Source organism: Anopheles ziemanni, chromosome X (genome assembly GCF_943734765.1).
Source record: "Anopheles ziemanni chromosome X, idAnoZiCoDA_A2_x.2, whole genome shotgun sequence".
Classification (NCBI taxonomy): Eukaryota; Metazoa; Arthropoda; class Insecta; order Diptera; family Culicidae; genus Anopheles; species Anopheles ziemanni.
In genome coordinates, this window is record NC_080707.1 from 17046616 (window position 1) to 17062572 (window position 15957).

Genomic DNA, 15957 nt, shown 5'->3' on the forward strand with positions numbered 1-15957 from the left:
TTGTTGCCGAAACCGATCCTTTCCACATCGACGGTTTTGCGCGTGTGTGCAGGAGCGTGTGTTTTGGACGTTTGGTGTGCTGCGGTCTTGTTGGTGGTGCCTTCCTGTGTCGATCCTGCGCCTGGATCTGTGTCGATTTGCTTTGTCCCTAGTGCCTGGTATAGGGAGTTCCGATTTTCCAAATAAAAAAACTCGCAGAGTGAACTCAGTTACAGCCAAACGCAGCAATGAAGCATGTAAGTGAAGGATCCTTGGAGTACGCCTCTGCTGGCATCGGTTTCACACAATCAACAACCAACCTGCTGCGTCCTGGCAAAGCAAGATTTCCGATTTAGACGAACTGAATAGGAACTGTAACGGTTAACGGAGGTGATTGACGAATTTATGGAGCATCGGAATATTTCGTCAAAATTATACCTCCAAGAGTGTTGCAACTACCGGAACCGTGATCAGCTCCCAGATATGCGGAAGTTGGTTCAATACATCGTCTCCGGTGTCGATTTCGAGGGACCAAAAGTGTCACCAGGGTCTAGAATAGCAAACCCCAACGCGACCGTTAATATTCAGATTCCGATCGGTCGCGTTCTGAAGCTCTGAAACCTGTTCCACCCTTAATGAGTCGAGTAAGTGGCCTCTCCAAAGGCGCACCCAATGAACACGTGTTTGTATAAAAATCCGCGCAAACAGTTCCCGAATGCGGCTTCGGGGAGGAACTATTGCCTTGGCGTGAGTTCCCAAACCGTGACGCTTTAGACCGCCCTTGCTCTAGAACTTCCAGGCAAGTGCCTCAGAGGATGCCCAACCTCTCGGAGGGGGGGGGGGGGGACACTGATTGCAGCTCCTTTGTGTCCTTGGGTGATTAGAGTCGATCAATTAGTTTCCCATCGTGCCCCAACAACGCGTGGGACTGACGCAAAAATCGGAAAAATGCGATACACAACCCTCAGATAAACCGGATCACGCCTTGGGTACAGCGCCGATGAAGGAGGGTTGTGTGGGCACGGGTGGGCAGAGAATTATTATAATAATCATAAAAACCGATCGTCCACTTAAACGAGCTTGGACGGTCCGGCACATCATTAAAATACGAGCCGCCTGTTTTTGGGGTTCGTTGGTAAATAAAAATTAGCATAATGAGGAACTAAAAGTAACAGAGGACGCCCGAGTCGGGTTGTCGCCAGCCGTGCAGATGCGCCCAGCTCGTGTTCTGAGCCGTACCCAACCGGTGCTGTATGGAGTTCGCCACGACTCAAGACCCACCGCGCGCTCGGAGGGCTCGGACCCAGACTGTTGATTAAGATGTCGCCCAGCCTGTATCAAACTCGTCGGCCGTGTTATCAGAGCAGAATCTTCCGCCAGCTTCACTTCCTGGTGATTGGACGCGCGGCGATAGGAATCATTTGTTTTGCAAATGGATGCTATTCCACCTGCGCGAAGCAATGATTGATTGAGAACCGGTAAAACTGCGGAGATGAGCTTCCACCGGGCGATACTTGTTCTCAAATTTGTAAGAATAACTAAACCTACCCGATTAACTCCTCCAAACAGATGAAGTGAGCGATAAGGATTGAGACTCAACTAACGAGTTGAGGGAAGGATTGGTTTAGGAGGTTAGGTTTGCGTGGCTCTAAGGAGGTGTACAAGGATCGTAGAGTGTGTGCAGCAGTGCCTCCCAGGAGCAACACTTCATTTGACATTGGCTTATCTGCATTCAGTATCGGCTCGTAACCACCTTCCCTTTTCGCTTTGCCTACCTACCGTCTAGCTACTCGCCGGCTTTGGCGCTATGTGCGTGGTACTGGTAGCTCTGGACGCGGCCCGCATCAAGATTCCGGCCAAGAGTAGAAACGATGACCTATTCTCGGAGGATGAGTTCACGTTCCCGGTGGAGGACAAGAAGGATCCGACCAACTTTACCGGCAACGTCATGCGGGCGTCGATCGTGATGGCTGAGGTGCGCAACCAGGGCAAGGGCAAGTTCAAATACGCGTAAGTACAGCAACCGTGGTCTCACATCTGGTCGCATATGTTCATCCTCCCTTTGTTTTTTTGATAGCGTGGAAACGGAGAACGGGATTGAAATCGAGCAGATCGGTAAGCTGAAGAACGACTCCAAGACGTTCGTCGTGATGGGATCGTACACCTACACTGGAGCCAACGGTAAACGTTACCGCGTCAGATACACTGCCGACGAGTTCGGCTACCATCCGATCACCGAGCTGGATCTGGACATTCCCGAGTAAGTCTGGGCCATCCCGTCGGTATCAGCAGCGGTATGCTCCTATGCTCTATGTTTTGCAGCCTAAACCAAACGCAACGAACGTTGCCACCGATCAAGTTCACTACGACGCCCCGAACGACCACCACGAGGCGGACGACGACCACTACCACCACCACCACCACCGAGGAACCGACCACGGAATTCCAGGGCTACCACTACGAGCGGCCGGACAATGGCTACCTGCCGCCGAACAACGACTACCTGCCACCGCAGGAACCGGAGGTCGACTACCTGCCGCCGCGGGAAGATCCGGTGAAGGCGGGCAATCGCAGGCGCTACCAGGAACCGGTCGATCAGTTCCAGCCTCCACGGGTGGACCTGCGTCTCGGTTAGCTCTGACTAGCGTGCGTGTAGAGGTACTGTCCAGAAAGCCCAAACCGTTTTAACGAATAAATTAAAATAAAAAAAACCAACTCCCGAAAGTACAAACCCCGCTCGATGTGCGGGATTCAGTAAAAGTATGGCCGAGTAAGTGTTTCAACAATTTCCGATGATTTCCGAATTAATGGATTACTGTTCCGCCACGAATTAGAGGTGGCCTAACCACAATATTTACTAAAATACTTAATTTTACTACACTGGCTTTCGTGGCTGTGAACAAAAATATTGGTAAATTAGATCGCTTTCGATAATCTTTCGATAAAAACTTGCTTGAAATTTGCTTAAACAACTTCAGAAATTGATGAAATGTTATAGCCTGCCAAAACTCTTATGATAAAACATTGAAAATCAATTGCAAAAATTGTCTGCTTGCTATAAGACCAGTAATGGACTTTTGTAACATAAACTTTCACATGTAAAGTTGAAAATAATTTGTTTTGCTACTTAATCTAACGAAATCTGAGGAAGAACGAAAATTAATTTACAACTTCAAATGACCTTCGTGCATGACGCATGCTGCTGTTATATTATTTTTATTCTCGAGCTGGCCTTTATATTATTTGAGCTGGCTATCAGAGTTCATATTGATATGCTAAACAGGCGTTTGCTATCAGTAATTAATACATTTTGAAAATTTATGTTCCAACCACTAGTTTATGCATAGCAGCACACAAACCATTCAATAGTTGAAGAGAAAAGATTAAATTCTTCAATTGGAAAGGCCTAAGTTTGGTCGCAATTCTTTGAGGATATTAAGTCAAATCAACAAAAATCAACTAAAACAATATAGCCGTTTTAAAACCATGAGCCCATCATTGTAAATCGAAGTACAGCCCGGTATTATTTCATACTTTTACAGAAATAGTTAACATATTTTTTTATCGTCATCTAATGATTACTTGGAAACAAGGCCAATATTAAACAAAAGATTTATAGATATCAGATGCGCTACAAGAGCATATGGAAAACAAATCAACTGTAGAAGAATTTACATAATTTTGGTCAAAAAAGTTGTTGTACAAAAGCATTCTTCGAAGAGCGAACGGTATCGAATCTATGGAAAATAATGGAAGGAAAAATAATGAAAGGATGGGGTTGTAATTTACCGATTGCTGCAAAAATTTTGTTCATATTATAACAACAAAAGGAACAAAAGAAGGGGCGAGGATAATATGACCCTTCATTTCGGATACCTGCGGCGATGACCAACGGAAACACGGTACAAGTGAAAACGAAACAACTGGACGTGTCTGGGAAACATTCAATACAGCATCTTTAATCACAGGTTTTTTTTAAATCTTTTTCAACCGAATACTACGCCATACGCGAGTAATAACTTTGATCGTTCAACTACAATTGTGCGTATTAAGTTGTTGTTGTTGTTGCTCTTTGTTACCTACTCCCTACTTTGCGAAATTGAAGTACAAACACCAGGGAACGATAATATTCTTTATATACTTTCATTTATTTAGTTCTTTTGCTTGTTTTTCAATTTGCTTTTTTTTTTAAATATTTTAATATTCATCATCCACCCAACACGTGCTCGCCAACATCCTGTAAGTTACATCCTTACATTGCGTCCACTCGCCTCCTTTCTCCTTCACCATCTCCTTATCACCCTTGCATCTCTTTTGCCAAACGGATTCTTTTTGCTATATTTGTTTTCTATTTCATAACATTTCCATATCCTCACATGTTCCATCCTTACGTTTCCATTCCAATCGCCCTCGGCGTGTCCCTCTCTCTCTCTCTGCTCGACCTGCCTGTGCGTGTGTACGTTCGTTATTTCCACGTGTTGTCTTCCATGGCTTGCTTTCCAAATCAAAAGGAAAAGGACCTACTCAGAAACGGGTGCCGGCTAGAGTTGTATCTTAGACTAACTTAACGATACGGTTAATAATAGTAATGGTGTGCGGTGGCGTGTTGGTGGTGATTGATTATGGTTATCATATCCACGTGTCGTGTCGTGTGTAAAGTTCACGCGTTCAGCGAGGGTAGCAAACGCCCGAACCCGGAATTGCGACCGCTTGCCGAGTGCGTTTGCGCCCTTTTCGCACGCCTGAGAGTTCCCATTGCCATCCAGATTTCCATGTCTTTTTGTTTTTCGTTTTTTTCTTTTTCCGTTTCCAATTTCCGTACGCACCGTTGGCTTCGGTGCATCGAGCTCGTTCCCTGTCTCGCCAACGAAAAGAACAGAAGAGCGTCGTAACCTATTCGTGCCCTGTATGTCCTGGTGAGTAGTTCTCTGAGAGGATGATTAACCGTTGATTGTAAATTAAAATCGTTGCAATCGATAAGGATTACGCATTACGCGTTCGACGTAATAAATGCGACATTGTATTGCTACGAACCCCTACGTGCACTTTGAGGGCGATATTAAGAAGCACGCTAGCACATTCTCACATACACATGGCTCGGAGAAAGTCTTACGGATATACTATACTTCGTCGTACCTTATGCATTAACCGTGTAAAGCTATTACGACGATTGAGTTGAAAGCTTGATAGTTTCGTTTCGTTTCGTTTCGTTCTGTTCTTCATATCAATCGTATGGTCGTTGGATGCAATATGGCCAAGTGGAGCAAGACGCACCAAGCTGAATCTTGCAAAGCTGGTGAAACTATGAGAAAGATATTAGTTCATCGAACATGTCACAACTTTTGCGTTCACTTGCATTTCCTCTACTCCTCCCTATGTAAGATAAGTTGTTCGTGCTGATTCATCTGAAAGATCGATCAAACTTTGCTCCACTGGTTCATATTACTTCTTGCAGCACAATGTGTAAGGATGAGCGAATCATTACTTGATATTCCGTACATAAACTCATACAAAATAAAAGTAAAAAGGGAAAGGGTAGTTTTGCATGTTTGTGAGAGTGCCTGCTTGTGTGAAGCTGGGGCAGAGAGCGGTTAATGTTGTACGAATATGCACGTTTTGGCGCACCGTTCGACCATCTTTTGCGGGTCCGTACTACGTGTTGGTTGGTCACTGCCGGATAGTGTACACCGTACACTTTTAGTGTACACCGCACAACGCACAACCAAATCGACCGGAACGAGGATTGAGGAGCATCGGTGTTTTGCTTCCGGGCATTTTGACGCAACTAAATGTCTACAGCATTCGGAACGATGCAGGATGCTTGTGATTTACGGGGTACTTCCATTTGCTAACTTATCTCGAAACTATATCCAGCCATTAGCGCTCGGCAACGAGTGTGTTCTATTGAAATGATAAAATACTCCTAGGGCAATAAATATCACCGTGCCACGCGATACACGATCGACGCTAATGTTTTGCATTGGAGCATTCTAGAGTAGAGCAAGCAGAGCTTGAGAGTTACCAGGGTTGTGTGCCGATATTTGTATAAGCTAATACGTAAGCGTGACGTCTTGCCGAACTGAAGACACTCGGTCGGGTACGACGTACAACGGAATGAACACGATAAACTGAGGTTTCTGAGAGGGAGGACATACCGAACAGTTCGGTGCTGAAGGTATCTAGGAGTTCGACAGTTCCTTTCTAATCAGTTCTGTATTTTTTTCAAGCGGTTTCGCTTCTTTGCTTTCGTCACTTTCTTTCGTAAATGTGTCTTTACCATCGCCCCTGTCTCTCTTGTCTTTTACTCAACCGTTTCCCACCGTTCGTACCTCCTCGTATGATTTACCTTGCACGCGCTACACATGCTGTCAATGATTCATATGTTTTCTCCGTTCGTCGTGTTTGCGCTGCTTGACGGTTGTGCGTTAATATAGTGTTTTTTTCTGTTCATTTTATGTTTGCTTGCGGTTTGTGATTAGTTTCTATCTATATCTTCTTTTTCGCAAATGAGTGGCTGCGCTATCACACACAGAGTCATACATCATACATACACCCAGTCATGCACACACACATGCACACACACACACACGTACCCAATCAGTCACACACGTGCATATCTCGTATGTGGTTCGGTGTAGATCGACGTCGGTAGTGCGTCACAGCGGCTTACATGCGCGAACCCTTCTGCTGCAGTACCTTGGCGCGGTCGTTCGACTCCACCTCGCGCCCGATCAGCGTGTTGGCGCACTCCTTCGATACCACGCACAGAAACTCGGCGTTCTCCTCCGTGCCGTAGTTGTACTGGGTGCCGATGTTGATCAGCTGCTCGAACCGCCAGCCGTCCGACATGGTCGACACCATCTGCGTCAGCTCGTTCTCCTGGCACTGCAGCACCCGGTACACGCGCTTCTTGTCCGTCGCCGGGCGCTGCTCGCGTTGCTCTATGCTGTCCTTCAGCAGCTTGATCAGAGACGTCACGTTGTAGAACTCGGCCTCCTCCAGTACGCCCTCCTCCGAGAGTCCATCGTCCAGCACGAGCTTACCGTGGCGCAGATAGTTGAGGACCGGCGCAAAGTAACGCGGATCGCGGTCGATCAAGTATGCGCCGGTTTCGTCCTACGGGAGAGAATGCATAAATTGAGATTCATGGAATAAATAGACGGCCCGACTGGCGAAGAGCTGGCCATACCCGATCTGAGATGAGATCGCTGTCCTCCTGGATGAGCCGAGAAAGGAAAGAGTTCGTATCGCGGGAAAGCGTGGTCTTGGTCGTGAGGAAGCAGGTGCCACCCACGTTCAGCTTGACCCACGCGTCCTTCCCTTGCTCCGGGTGGCGCCGCGGGTTCAGGTTCACCGTTGCCATCGTTGTGGATCACTTCGTCTAGAGCGGTTGTTTGCAGCGTACGATTGTTGAACCACGGCGTGCTGATGGAAGCAATATTGACTCACTACTGCACAACGAACGATACGACGTGTCTAGTGCCAGCAAAATGCGTTTTGACTGGTTGTGCGGCCTGTTGTGACTCTTACTGCACAACGATAACAACGCTGGCGCGATAGTGCTTGCTACTGAACCGAGCAGGCAGTAAGCAGAACGATAGCGATAGCGTTCCACTCCTTCACGGCGTGTCGCTGGACAACAGAGAACGCAGAACGACTACTACACGTAATCCTCCTTTCGCACAACGCTTTTCATTGATGCTTTCGCCCGCGATCCTGGTGCCAGATCCGTTCGTCCAGCAGGGTGGGCAAACGTGGGCCTTCGGTAGGTTCCTTCTCCGGGGAACGTACTGCGTACGCCAATTAGCATGGGTAAACGCGCATACCCACCGTCATGCATACCCTGCCTCAACGACACGATGGAATTGTTATTTTTCTACACGCACAGAACCACGAGAAACACGACACTGCCAAACACTAGCGTTCTAGTTACAGCGAAGCGAAACGGCGAGCAAACCAATTCGGTACACAATCGATGCAACTTATCATCGATCCTGTATCCTGTGTGTTTTCCTCGACAACCCAAGGACCGCGTTCGATTTTCCCGTTCTTTCCGCGAGCACTCCCCAAGCCACTGGGTATTGTACGAGTACGAAGAATACAAATAGTGTTCGACCACCTGCACATGCACATGTCAAGATTATTTTCGTTGATGTTACACCAAGGTTACTGAAACGAAGCAGTACCTCCTGCTTGACGGTTCTAGTGTTGAGTAATAGGTTTCGGGATTGAGTCCCAAGTCCGATCTCACGTCTGAGATCCGGAATGGGATTGTGAACTGGGATTGAGATTTTGATTGGTATTGAAGGTACACGACAGTTGGGCGGTTAAGCCTATTAGAAAATTGGCCCAAGAGGCACTGGGGCCCACCACCTCGACAGCGTGAGTTCGAGTCCTACCCGAAACCACACCACCCTCTGTACGAGAGGGCTGATAATTCACGTAGACAAAGGGAACAAGTCTTGTAGGCATATCATGGGTAACGCTTTACGATCCATGCAGATTTGAGTTTGATTTGGTGGGTCGATCCCAAGCCGGATCCGGATTGGCTGGAGCGAGTCCCAAATGAACGCTTATTTCTCTTCATTACCCGAAAGCAATCCTTTTTCTCAATCTTTTGCGCACAATTTAACATGATTATCGAACACATAAACAATGGAGGGAATTATTAGCGGAGTCGTAGAAAAAAATGACCCAAAATTTGCCCAACAGTTGACTGGCTCTGTTATATAGTAACCTTGGTTCACTATAGTGCGTATACGCTGTCAAAGTCATACGGCGCTACAGCTGCATACCCTGCAGCAGTTGAGGGCAATTATTCGGCCATAACAATACGGGCCCGAAAGAAGTAAAAGCTTTCTTGGGCTTGCAAACTGTGATTACAATTGGTACAAATCGGTAGTGAAACATTCTTTCCTGGGGCTGAAGCACATGCTGGAAAAGACGACGCAGAGTGGCGCTCAACCAGCCGTCGTAAACGCAGTAGCCGAACCAGGAAGCAACATTTTTTCGCCTTTCAAAATCTCAGGTCGTACAAAAACAACCACGGACGTACCGTAGAAAACGGACCTGGGGACCTGCACGGACCGTTTGACATTTGGCCACCTTCGCACCGAGCGCTGTGTGTGCTTCGCAAGGAACAAAAATAGTACAATCACTCGCACTTCGCGTGAGGACTGAGAAGAATCGAGTACGACGCAGTGCGCTCAGGGAGCAGGATACGGCTTCGCTGCCACAGTTGAGTCATTCTGGTGGTGCTGTGTGATTCTGGCGTTTTGCACCCCGAGACGCAACAGAAACGAATCGAGCGCATCGGGGCTGGGTGCGTTCGGGGGAAGCTTTTTAGAGCAGTTATAATTTGCAGTCCGTGCGGTGAGTCAGTGATATCCTTCGCCAGTGCGTTCATTGGGCCGTTTTCAAAGTGTTATCCTTTCGCATCCCTACATCACCCGCCTTACGTGTGTGCACACATATGCGCCGTTAGGAGTCGCATCCCTAGAGCACTTGTGTGCACGTGCGTTTGCCTGTGTCTGCGCTTCGCGTGTATGGACTGTTGCACACTCTGTTCAACAACAAATCAAGCGGGCAGCATCGAAACGCATATCGAGTGGCCGTCCCGGATCATCCCGGTCGTCGGAAGGAGGGTCGAATTGTAGCGTTCGAGCTTACCACAACATCGCTGGTAAGGCTCAGCCTTGCACGAGGTCACAATAAAGCCTACCATCGCGCGGGAACCGCCGGAGAAGACGGATAGGGAAAGTTTCTCGTGCTCCTCGATATCAACGACGTCCTCCTGTTTCTCCTCGGAGCCATCGTGCCCATCGGTGCCTCCACGTCCGGCCATCCACACATCGCAGCTATCAACCTCATCAACATTATCAACCACCAGCCGGTTCAGCGACTATCAGTCCGCTGCCGTGGATGTAGCCGTGCCGTATCAGGCGCCAGACCAGCACCGGACCGCAGGAGACGGCCGTATCAGCATCGCGAGCAACGCGGTTTCACCAATCTGCGGCGAGGCTAAAGGGCAGCAAGTCGAAGCGCGAGCGGCAGCCACGCAAAGCCACACAACGATTGACGACGGTGGCGGTGGCTGCTGGGGCGGCGGCGGAGGCGGAGGAGGAGGCGGCAGCGGCGGCGGTAGTGGTGGAGACGGTGAAGGTGAAGGCGAAGGTTGCAGTCGCATCATCATCGGTGGTGCAACGACCGCGAGCTGCGAGCAAACCGTTATCGACGTGGGTGATAGCAGCCAAGAACCATCTGCTACTCCCACGCTTCCGGTTGCCGTGTCGCGCAAGGTCAGACGCAGCCGTAGCAAACGCACACCGGACACGGATTCGCCGGGTGACGCTAGCGCACGGTCGGCGGAGCGCACGGTAAGCGCGGCTACGAACCAGTCAACAGCTGCTGCCGGTGATCCCGGACCGGAGCTCGAGAGCACGGGCACGCCGGCGGACACTGCCCAGCGTGTAGCGGAGTTGCCAACACACGGTTCTACACTGAAGGGGAGCGAGGAAGGCGAAACGGTGCCACCATCGTCGGCCTCCTCCTCCTCTTCTTCCGCTTCGTCGAACATCGGCGAAGACGGAACGGAGCTTGCTGGAGCTAAGGGGGTGGCGACAACGAACGCCGACAACGACGAACACGACGCTGACACCAGCGACGGCCTAACCAGTGAGGCCAAGGACAAAGTCAACCGACCGGACACCGGGAGTGCCTCTGCGGACGATAAAACGCCCTGCGGCGAGGAATCGGTCACCGAGCGGTCACATCAGCGAGCCGAGCAAACGAACGACGGGGAGGAGCGCGAGGGCACGCAACGGGACGATACACCGCCAGTGCCGGAAAACACCGACACAATGCCCGTACGCGTGGACATCGTTCCCCCGCCACCAAACAACTCCAAACAGCTCGGCGTCACCAAGTCGCTGCTCTACAATGGCTCCAAGTTTCGTGGCTTCCAAAAGTCCAAGGGCAACGCGTACGAGGTGGAGGTTGTCCTACAGGTAACCGCTAGGGAATATTACGTATTTCAGAATATATTAAACTTTTCCCCCCACCCCATCTCTTTTGGCCCTCCCACTGCAGCACGTCGACGAAGTCAACTCGTACCTCTGCGGATACCTGAAGATAACCGGCCTGACATTCGAGTTTCCGACCCTCACCACCTTCTTCGATGGGGAAATCATCTCGAAAAAGTATCCCTTTCTGACGCGCAAATGGGACGCGGACGAGGATGTAGATAGGAAGCATTTTGTAAGTTTCTCCACCCCCGCACCCTAGACGGTTTTCTACAGTTCTTGCACTTCACTCGCATTACGTACTCACCCTTCTGTTCTGGGTGTTGACCTTTAATTTTGATTGTGCAACGTTTCACGGACGGACGGATGCTGCCCTTTACGGAAACTTCGGAACACTTACCTTATCGCTCTCTTTTGTTTTTTTTTTTGTTTGGATTCCTTTTGGATTTCCAGGGAAAGTTTGCTGCCTTCAGCGAGTACCAGAAAACGTTCAACTCGGACGATTTCGACTATGACGCGTTAGCGAAGAGTGATTTTGTGTTTATGCGCTGGAAGGAACACTTTTTGGTGAGCATATTGTTTCGTTTCGTACGGCTTCTAGGTCACCGCCAACTGTTGTGTGAACTTATTTTTTTTAAATTTTACTCCATGCCCTTTTCATCAGGTACCTGATCATAAGATAAAAGACATCAATGGAGCGTCGTTCGCAGGGTTCTACTACATCTGCTTCCAGAAGTCGCAGGCCGTTATGGAAGGATACTACTACCATCGATCGTCGGAATGGTATGGCTCGCGCGTTGCGCTTTTAGTGCGGTTACCCATTTTTTCAATCCGTGTTTCTCTTTTCCCCCGAACATCAGGTACCAATCTTTAACGCTGCAACACGTGGCCGAGTCGTGTATTCAGATTTACGAATTTAGATAATTTCAACACGGCAGAATCTAAGCAACCTTAGTCCCGGCTTCACTCCCAGCCTCCGAGCGTCGCCGCGTCTCGCGTCCCAAGCGGATGTTCACTATCAGCACCAGATGCGGTTCTTTAGCAAAACCTCGTTAAGGCTGGGAATGTTGTTTACTTAAATGGATAATTTTGCCCCACTCACTGGAACCACGTTCCATTTTTTTCTTTCTCTCTCTCCTTCTTATTTGACCACTAACGAACTTCTTAACGACGAGCACAACGAATCGAGCCCAGTGCCCGACAATATTCAACATCTTCTTCTAACCTCTCTCTGATGCTTCAACTGACACACAAACAGTTGAAATGCCCCACAACTGACCTTCAAAGTGTGAACACTTTTGATTATTATTATTATTAATTATTTTACTTATTTTTGTTGAACTTTTGAAATAGCGTTAGGCTCCACCGGAATTTGGGCCGCAGAGATTCAATCTAACATTTATTTACGGGGAATAGTACTGTACGTGCGGTGGATAGTAGTGAATTTTTTTTTTTTATAAAGTACCCTAAAGCAAAAACACGTTCTAGTTTCGGTTTTGTTTTACAAACGAAAACATTTTTTCTGAAAAATGAAACTGATCTCCGATTACTGAACCATCTCTCTCCGCTTGCCTCTTGCCAGCAAATCGAGTTGCGTCGGTTAAGCTTAACAACAGGGCGTTCACAAACAGCTGCATTGGTTTTTTGGGTTGCTGCACCAAATAGTAGAAAAGGCAAAAAATGCCAAGGAAGGTTTCTTCGGTTTCGCTTTGATGATGGACGCTGGCAGTTCACGAACGGTGTTGATGCTCTTGTGAGGAATCGTCGAGTGTTATGTCGATTGCGAAGGATGCGATCAATTGTAGGATTTGGATCAGGGTCGTGTGCTGCTGGTCGGGATCGAGCAAGCTAGTTCTTAACATTTGTCGAAAGCGGCAATAAGTCTTAGAAAATTTCTTACACGGTTTGATTTATTGCCACACAAATCACAAAGCTGAACTGTTGCCAACCTTGCCCAACATATGTGTTTAGTTTCGACTGAGATTTAAGCTTTCCTTTCCCTTAAGAGGCGGCTGGACACCTGTGGCCTTGGTAACCTTGAGCCAGACGACCGGACAAACCCCCCCGGATCTTTCTCGACGCTAGTAAAAGATAAGGAACGCTGCCATCGACGCTAACGACGGGAGGTGGGCGTGCATGAGTAGAACGACTATTTTTAAATCAGTAATTTTGTGCCCCGTATTGTTGAAAGAAATGGTCAACACTCATAAATCTGATTTTTGCACTCTTCACTTTGTGCATCGCAGATGCAAATGATACGTTCGGGTAAAGAGAAAGAATTGTGTATCTTGCAGGCACAATAGAACGGAGCGAATGCAGGCAAACGGAACTGATGAGATGTAGCAAAGAAGGAAGCTATAGAGTATGGGGGATGCAAGCGGGCGAGGGGGAAACACCCCTACATAGAGGCAAACAAAATAATATTGAAGGAAGCTAAAACTGGCGATAAACCAACAAATTGTGCACAATCGCTCGATTTGTGTGCCGGACGCTGATATTGTGCGGGTACACTTGGGGATAGGGAACATATATTATCGTAAAAATTCAACAAAAAACAACACAAAAAAAACAAAAAGAAAGAAAATAAACCTCTAAATACACCCTATAGTCTAATAGAGTTAAAGGGATAGTAAGATTATGGAATAAATTCTAAAAAACAAACGAAACTCAAACCCCTGTTTGCTGCAGTTTGGTTCGTTTGACTCACACTTTCACCCAGCGATTGATGACATTCTGCACTAGATTGCGAAATGTAGTAATTAAACCCATAGTACGATGCACATTTGGAGGGTAAAATTAAAGACCCTAATAGTTATGTATCAAATATATATATATCTTTATTTAAAGCATTTTGGAAGATTTTCGTCGAACGGTCTTTTACAGTTATAGTATGTTAACAGTTTTATTATGCATTTTGCCAAGAAACATTATGTATGCCTACCTTTACTTTTGGTATAAAATTTTGTCATATCAATTTAAAAAATATTAAGTATAAAATTAACCCTTTCACAGCTTCAACATTGGCAGAAAATGAAACAAAACTTTCCATTATAAAATACTATGTAGTTTAAGGCCTATATTGCGTAGGAAGAAGTTAAACTTTAAAAAAGAAATATTAAAATATGTTTTCAAATTGGTCATTATAATCCACAGCACGGACTTCGATGGAATCGTGCTATCAATGTTCATATATATATTTCGCCAAAGGTTCGGTTCTTTTGACGTGATATGCATGAAAATAGACAGCTCGATTCAATCGAAGTCGGTACTGAGGCAGTATATCACTTTAAAAAAATATGTGTGTGAGGTCTCGGACATAATTGTGAAAGGGTTAAAATCTTAACACTATATTCCAGTCCGCATTTCGCTTGACCGTTGACGCCAGTCATAACGGGTTTTCCGTGATGATGAATGGAGAATGATCTTCGTCTTGCCACGCCAGCTCCGATCATTAGCATTGCTTAGATACTCTTTGTCATGTTACTTAAAAACATTAGCGATTTTCATCGCGCACCTTCGGGATAACCTTAGTTTCAAAGCGATATCGTTGTATCTTGTACGATGTTGCGATAGCTAGAATGATCGTGATGTTGCTTATATACTGTTTGTCATATTACTTTAAAACATTAGCGATTTTCTTCCATCTTCGCTTACACACGTGGCGCTGCGCCATCGAGATAAGCTTAGTTTCAAGGCGATATTGCTGTGGCTTGTACGATGTTCAGATAACTCGGATGATCGTGACGTTATATAGCCAACTAGTAGATTATATTAATTAAAAACATTGGCGATTTTCTTCCTTCTTCGCTTATACACGCAGAAGTGCGTCTTCTGGATAACTTTAGTTTTAAGGCGATATTGCTGTGGGTTGTATGATGGCAAGCTAGCTCGTTGCTCATTTTACTCTAAAACATTAGCGATTTCCTACTTTCATCGCTTACACACGCAGAGGCACGTCCTCTGGATAACCTTAGTTTCAAGGAAATGTTGCTATAACTTGTACGATGTTACGATAGCTCGGATGATCTAGATGTTGTTTAAATACTCTTTGTCATATCACTTTAAAACACCAGCGATTTTCTTCCTTCTTCGCTTATACTTGCAGAGGCGCGTCTTCTGGATAACCTTTGTTTCATGGCGATTTTGTTGTAGCTTGTACGATGATGTTGCGCTGGCTCGGATGATCATGACGTCATTTCTTCAACGATTGCGTCGTGGTTGTTTAGACAGCTCGTTGCTCATTTTACTTAAAAACGCTAGCGATTTTCTTCCTTCTTCGCTTACACTTGCAGATGCGCGTCTTGTGGATAACCTTAGTTTCATGGCGATTTTGTTGTACCTTGTACGATGTTGCGATAGGTCGGATGATCATGACGCCATTTCTTCGCCAATTGCGTCGTAGAGCTAGAAAAAGAAGTTTGGAAATTGTCCTACTTCTTCTTCCGGGACGAGCCCGCTTGTGGCTCCTTCGTAGGTGATGCCATGGCTTCCTTCTTCGCAAGCTCATCATGGCGCATCGACTCCGCCTGGTAGAATGCCCGTTTCTCCGATTTCGTCATCAGTCGTGCCTTCTGGATAATCTTGTTCTCACGGCAATATTTCTGCGGGTCGTACGGTTTCTCGTCCATGTCGTCCCAGTTTTCCTCGCCCCAGGCGGCGGCCACTTCCTCAGGAGTGTAGTGCTCTTCAACGACTGGCTGAACCGGTGGTGGTTTGGAAGCTTCTCCAGCGGTTACGTACCGGGAACTTTCCACCAAAATGCGGTCCTTGCATTCGCGGAGGTGCTCTTGGTATTCCTCCGGCTTGATATGGTGTGTGTAGTTGAAAAGACATTTTTGCAGCTTTATGTGCGGATGCTGCTTTTCACACTTGATCAAGTGCACTTGCATTCTTTCCGGGCGGATCAAATGCGATCGTTCGTACGGACACTGGAGAAGCTCTCCATACAAAGGAACCC

At 47.1% G+C, this 15957-nt stretch overlaps 4 protein-coding genes across 4 annotated transcripts; 2 read left to right on the forward strand and 2 right to left on the reverse strand.

Moving 5' to 3' along the window:
* The first annotated feature begins 227 nt into the window (after window positions 1–227).
* LOC131291360 (uncharacterized) lies at window positions 228–2614 on the forward strand. Its single transcript, XM_058320561.1, has 4 exons — window positions 228–236; window positions 1766–1989; window positions 2057–2239; window positions 2302–2614. The coding sequence occupies exons 1-4, from the start codon at window positions 228–230 to the stop codon at window positions 2612–2614; spliced, it is 729 nt and encodes a 242-aa protein (XP_058176544.1).
* A 3746-nt stretch (window positions 2615–6360) lies between these two features.
* Window positions 6361–7448, reverse strand: LOC131290876 (BTB/POZ domain-containing protein KCTD5). Its single transcript, XM_058320061.1, has 2 exons — window positions 7169–7448; window positions 6361–7095 (listed from the first exon to the last, which is right to left on the reverse strand). Exons 1-2 carry the CDS (start codon window positions 7340–7342, stop codon window positions 6646–6648), a joined length of 624 nt encoding a protein of 207 aa, XP_058176044.1. The 5' UTR covers window positions 7343–7448; the 3' UTR covers window positions 6361–6645.
* Window positions 7449–10139: 2691 nt separating this feature from the next.
* On the forward strand, window positions 10140–11952 carry LOC131290806 (glucose-induced degradation protein 4 homolog). The gene is made up of 5 exons (XM_058319984.1): window positions 10140–10985; window positions 11068–11235; window positions 11454–11567; window positions 11665–11783; window positions 11861–11952. Exons 1-5 carry the CDS (start codon window positions 10839–10841, stop codon window positions 11922–11924), a joined length of 612 nt encoding a protein of 203 aa, XP_058175967.1. The 5' UTR covers window positions 10140–10838; the 3' UTR covers window positions 11925–11952.
* Window positions 11953–15430: 3478 nt separating this feature from the next.
* LOC131291205 (gametocyte-specific factor 1 homolog) lies at window positions 15431–15889 on the reverse strand. Its single transcript, XM_058320397.1, has one exon. It carries the CDS (start codon window positions 15887–15889, stop codon window positions 15431–15433), a length of 459 nt encoding a protein of 152 aa, XP_058176380.1.
* Between the last annotated feature and the right edge of the window lie 68 nt (window positions 15890–15957).

Coding starts and splice junctions, on each gene's coding strand:
- LOC131291360 (XM_058320561.1), top strand. Junction 1,990..2,056: donor AAGGGCAAGTTCAAATACGC/GTAAGTACAGCA, acceptor TTTTTTTGATAG/CGTGGAAACGGAGAACGGGA. Junction 2,240..2,301: donor CTGGATCTGGACATTCCCGA/GTAAGTCTGGGC, acceptor TATGTTTTGCAG/CCTAAACCAAACGCAACGAA.
- LOC131290876 (XM_058320061.1), bottom strand. CDS start 7,342: ATGGCAACGGTGAACCTGAACCCGCGGCGCCACCCGGAGCAAGGGAAG. Junction 7,096..7,168: donor GCGATCTCATCTCAGATCGG/GTATGGCCAGCT, acceptor TCTCTCCCGTAG/GACGAAACCGGCGCATACTT.
- LOC131290806 (XM_058319984.1), top strand. CDS start 10,839: ATGCCCGTACGCGTGGACATCGTTCCCCCGCCACCAAACAACTCCAAA. Junction 10,986..11,067: donor AGGTGGAGGTTGTCCTACAG/GTAACCGCTAGG, acceptor CTCCCACTGCAG/CACGTCGACGAAGTCAACTC. Junction 11,568..11,664: donor GCTGGAAGGAACACTTTTTG/GTGAGCATATTG, acceptor CCTTTTCATCAG/GTACCTGATCATAAGATAAA.
- LOC131291205 (XM_058320397.1), bottom strand. CDS start 15,889: ATGCAAGTGCACTTGATCAAGTGTGAAAAGCAGCATCCGCACATAAAG.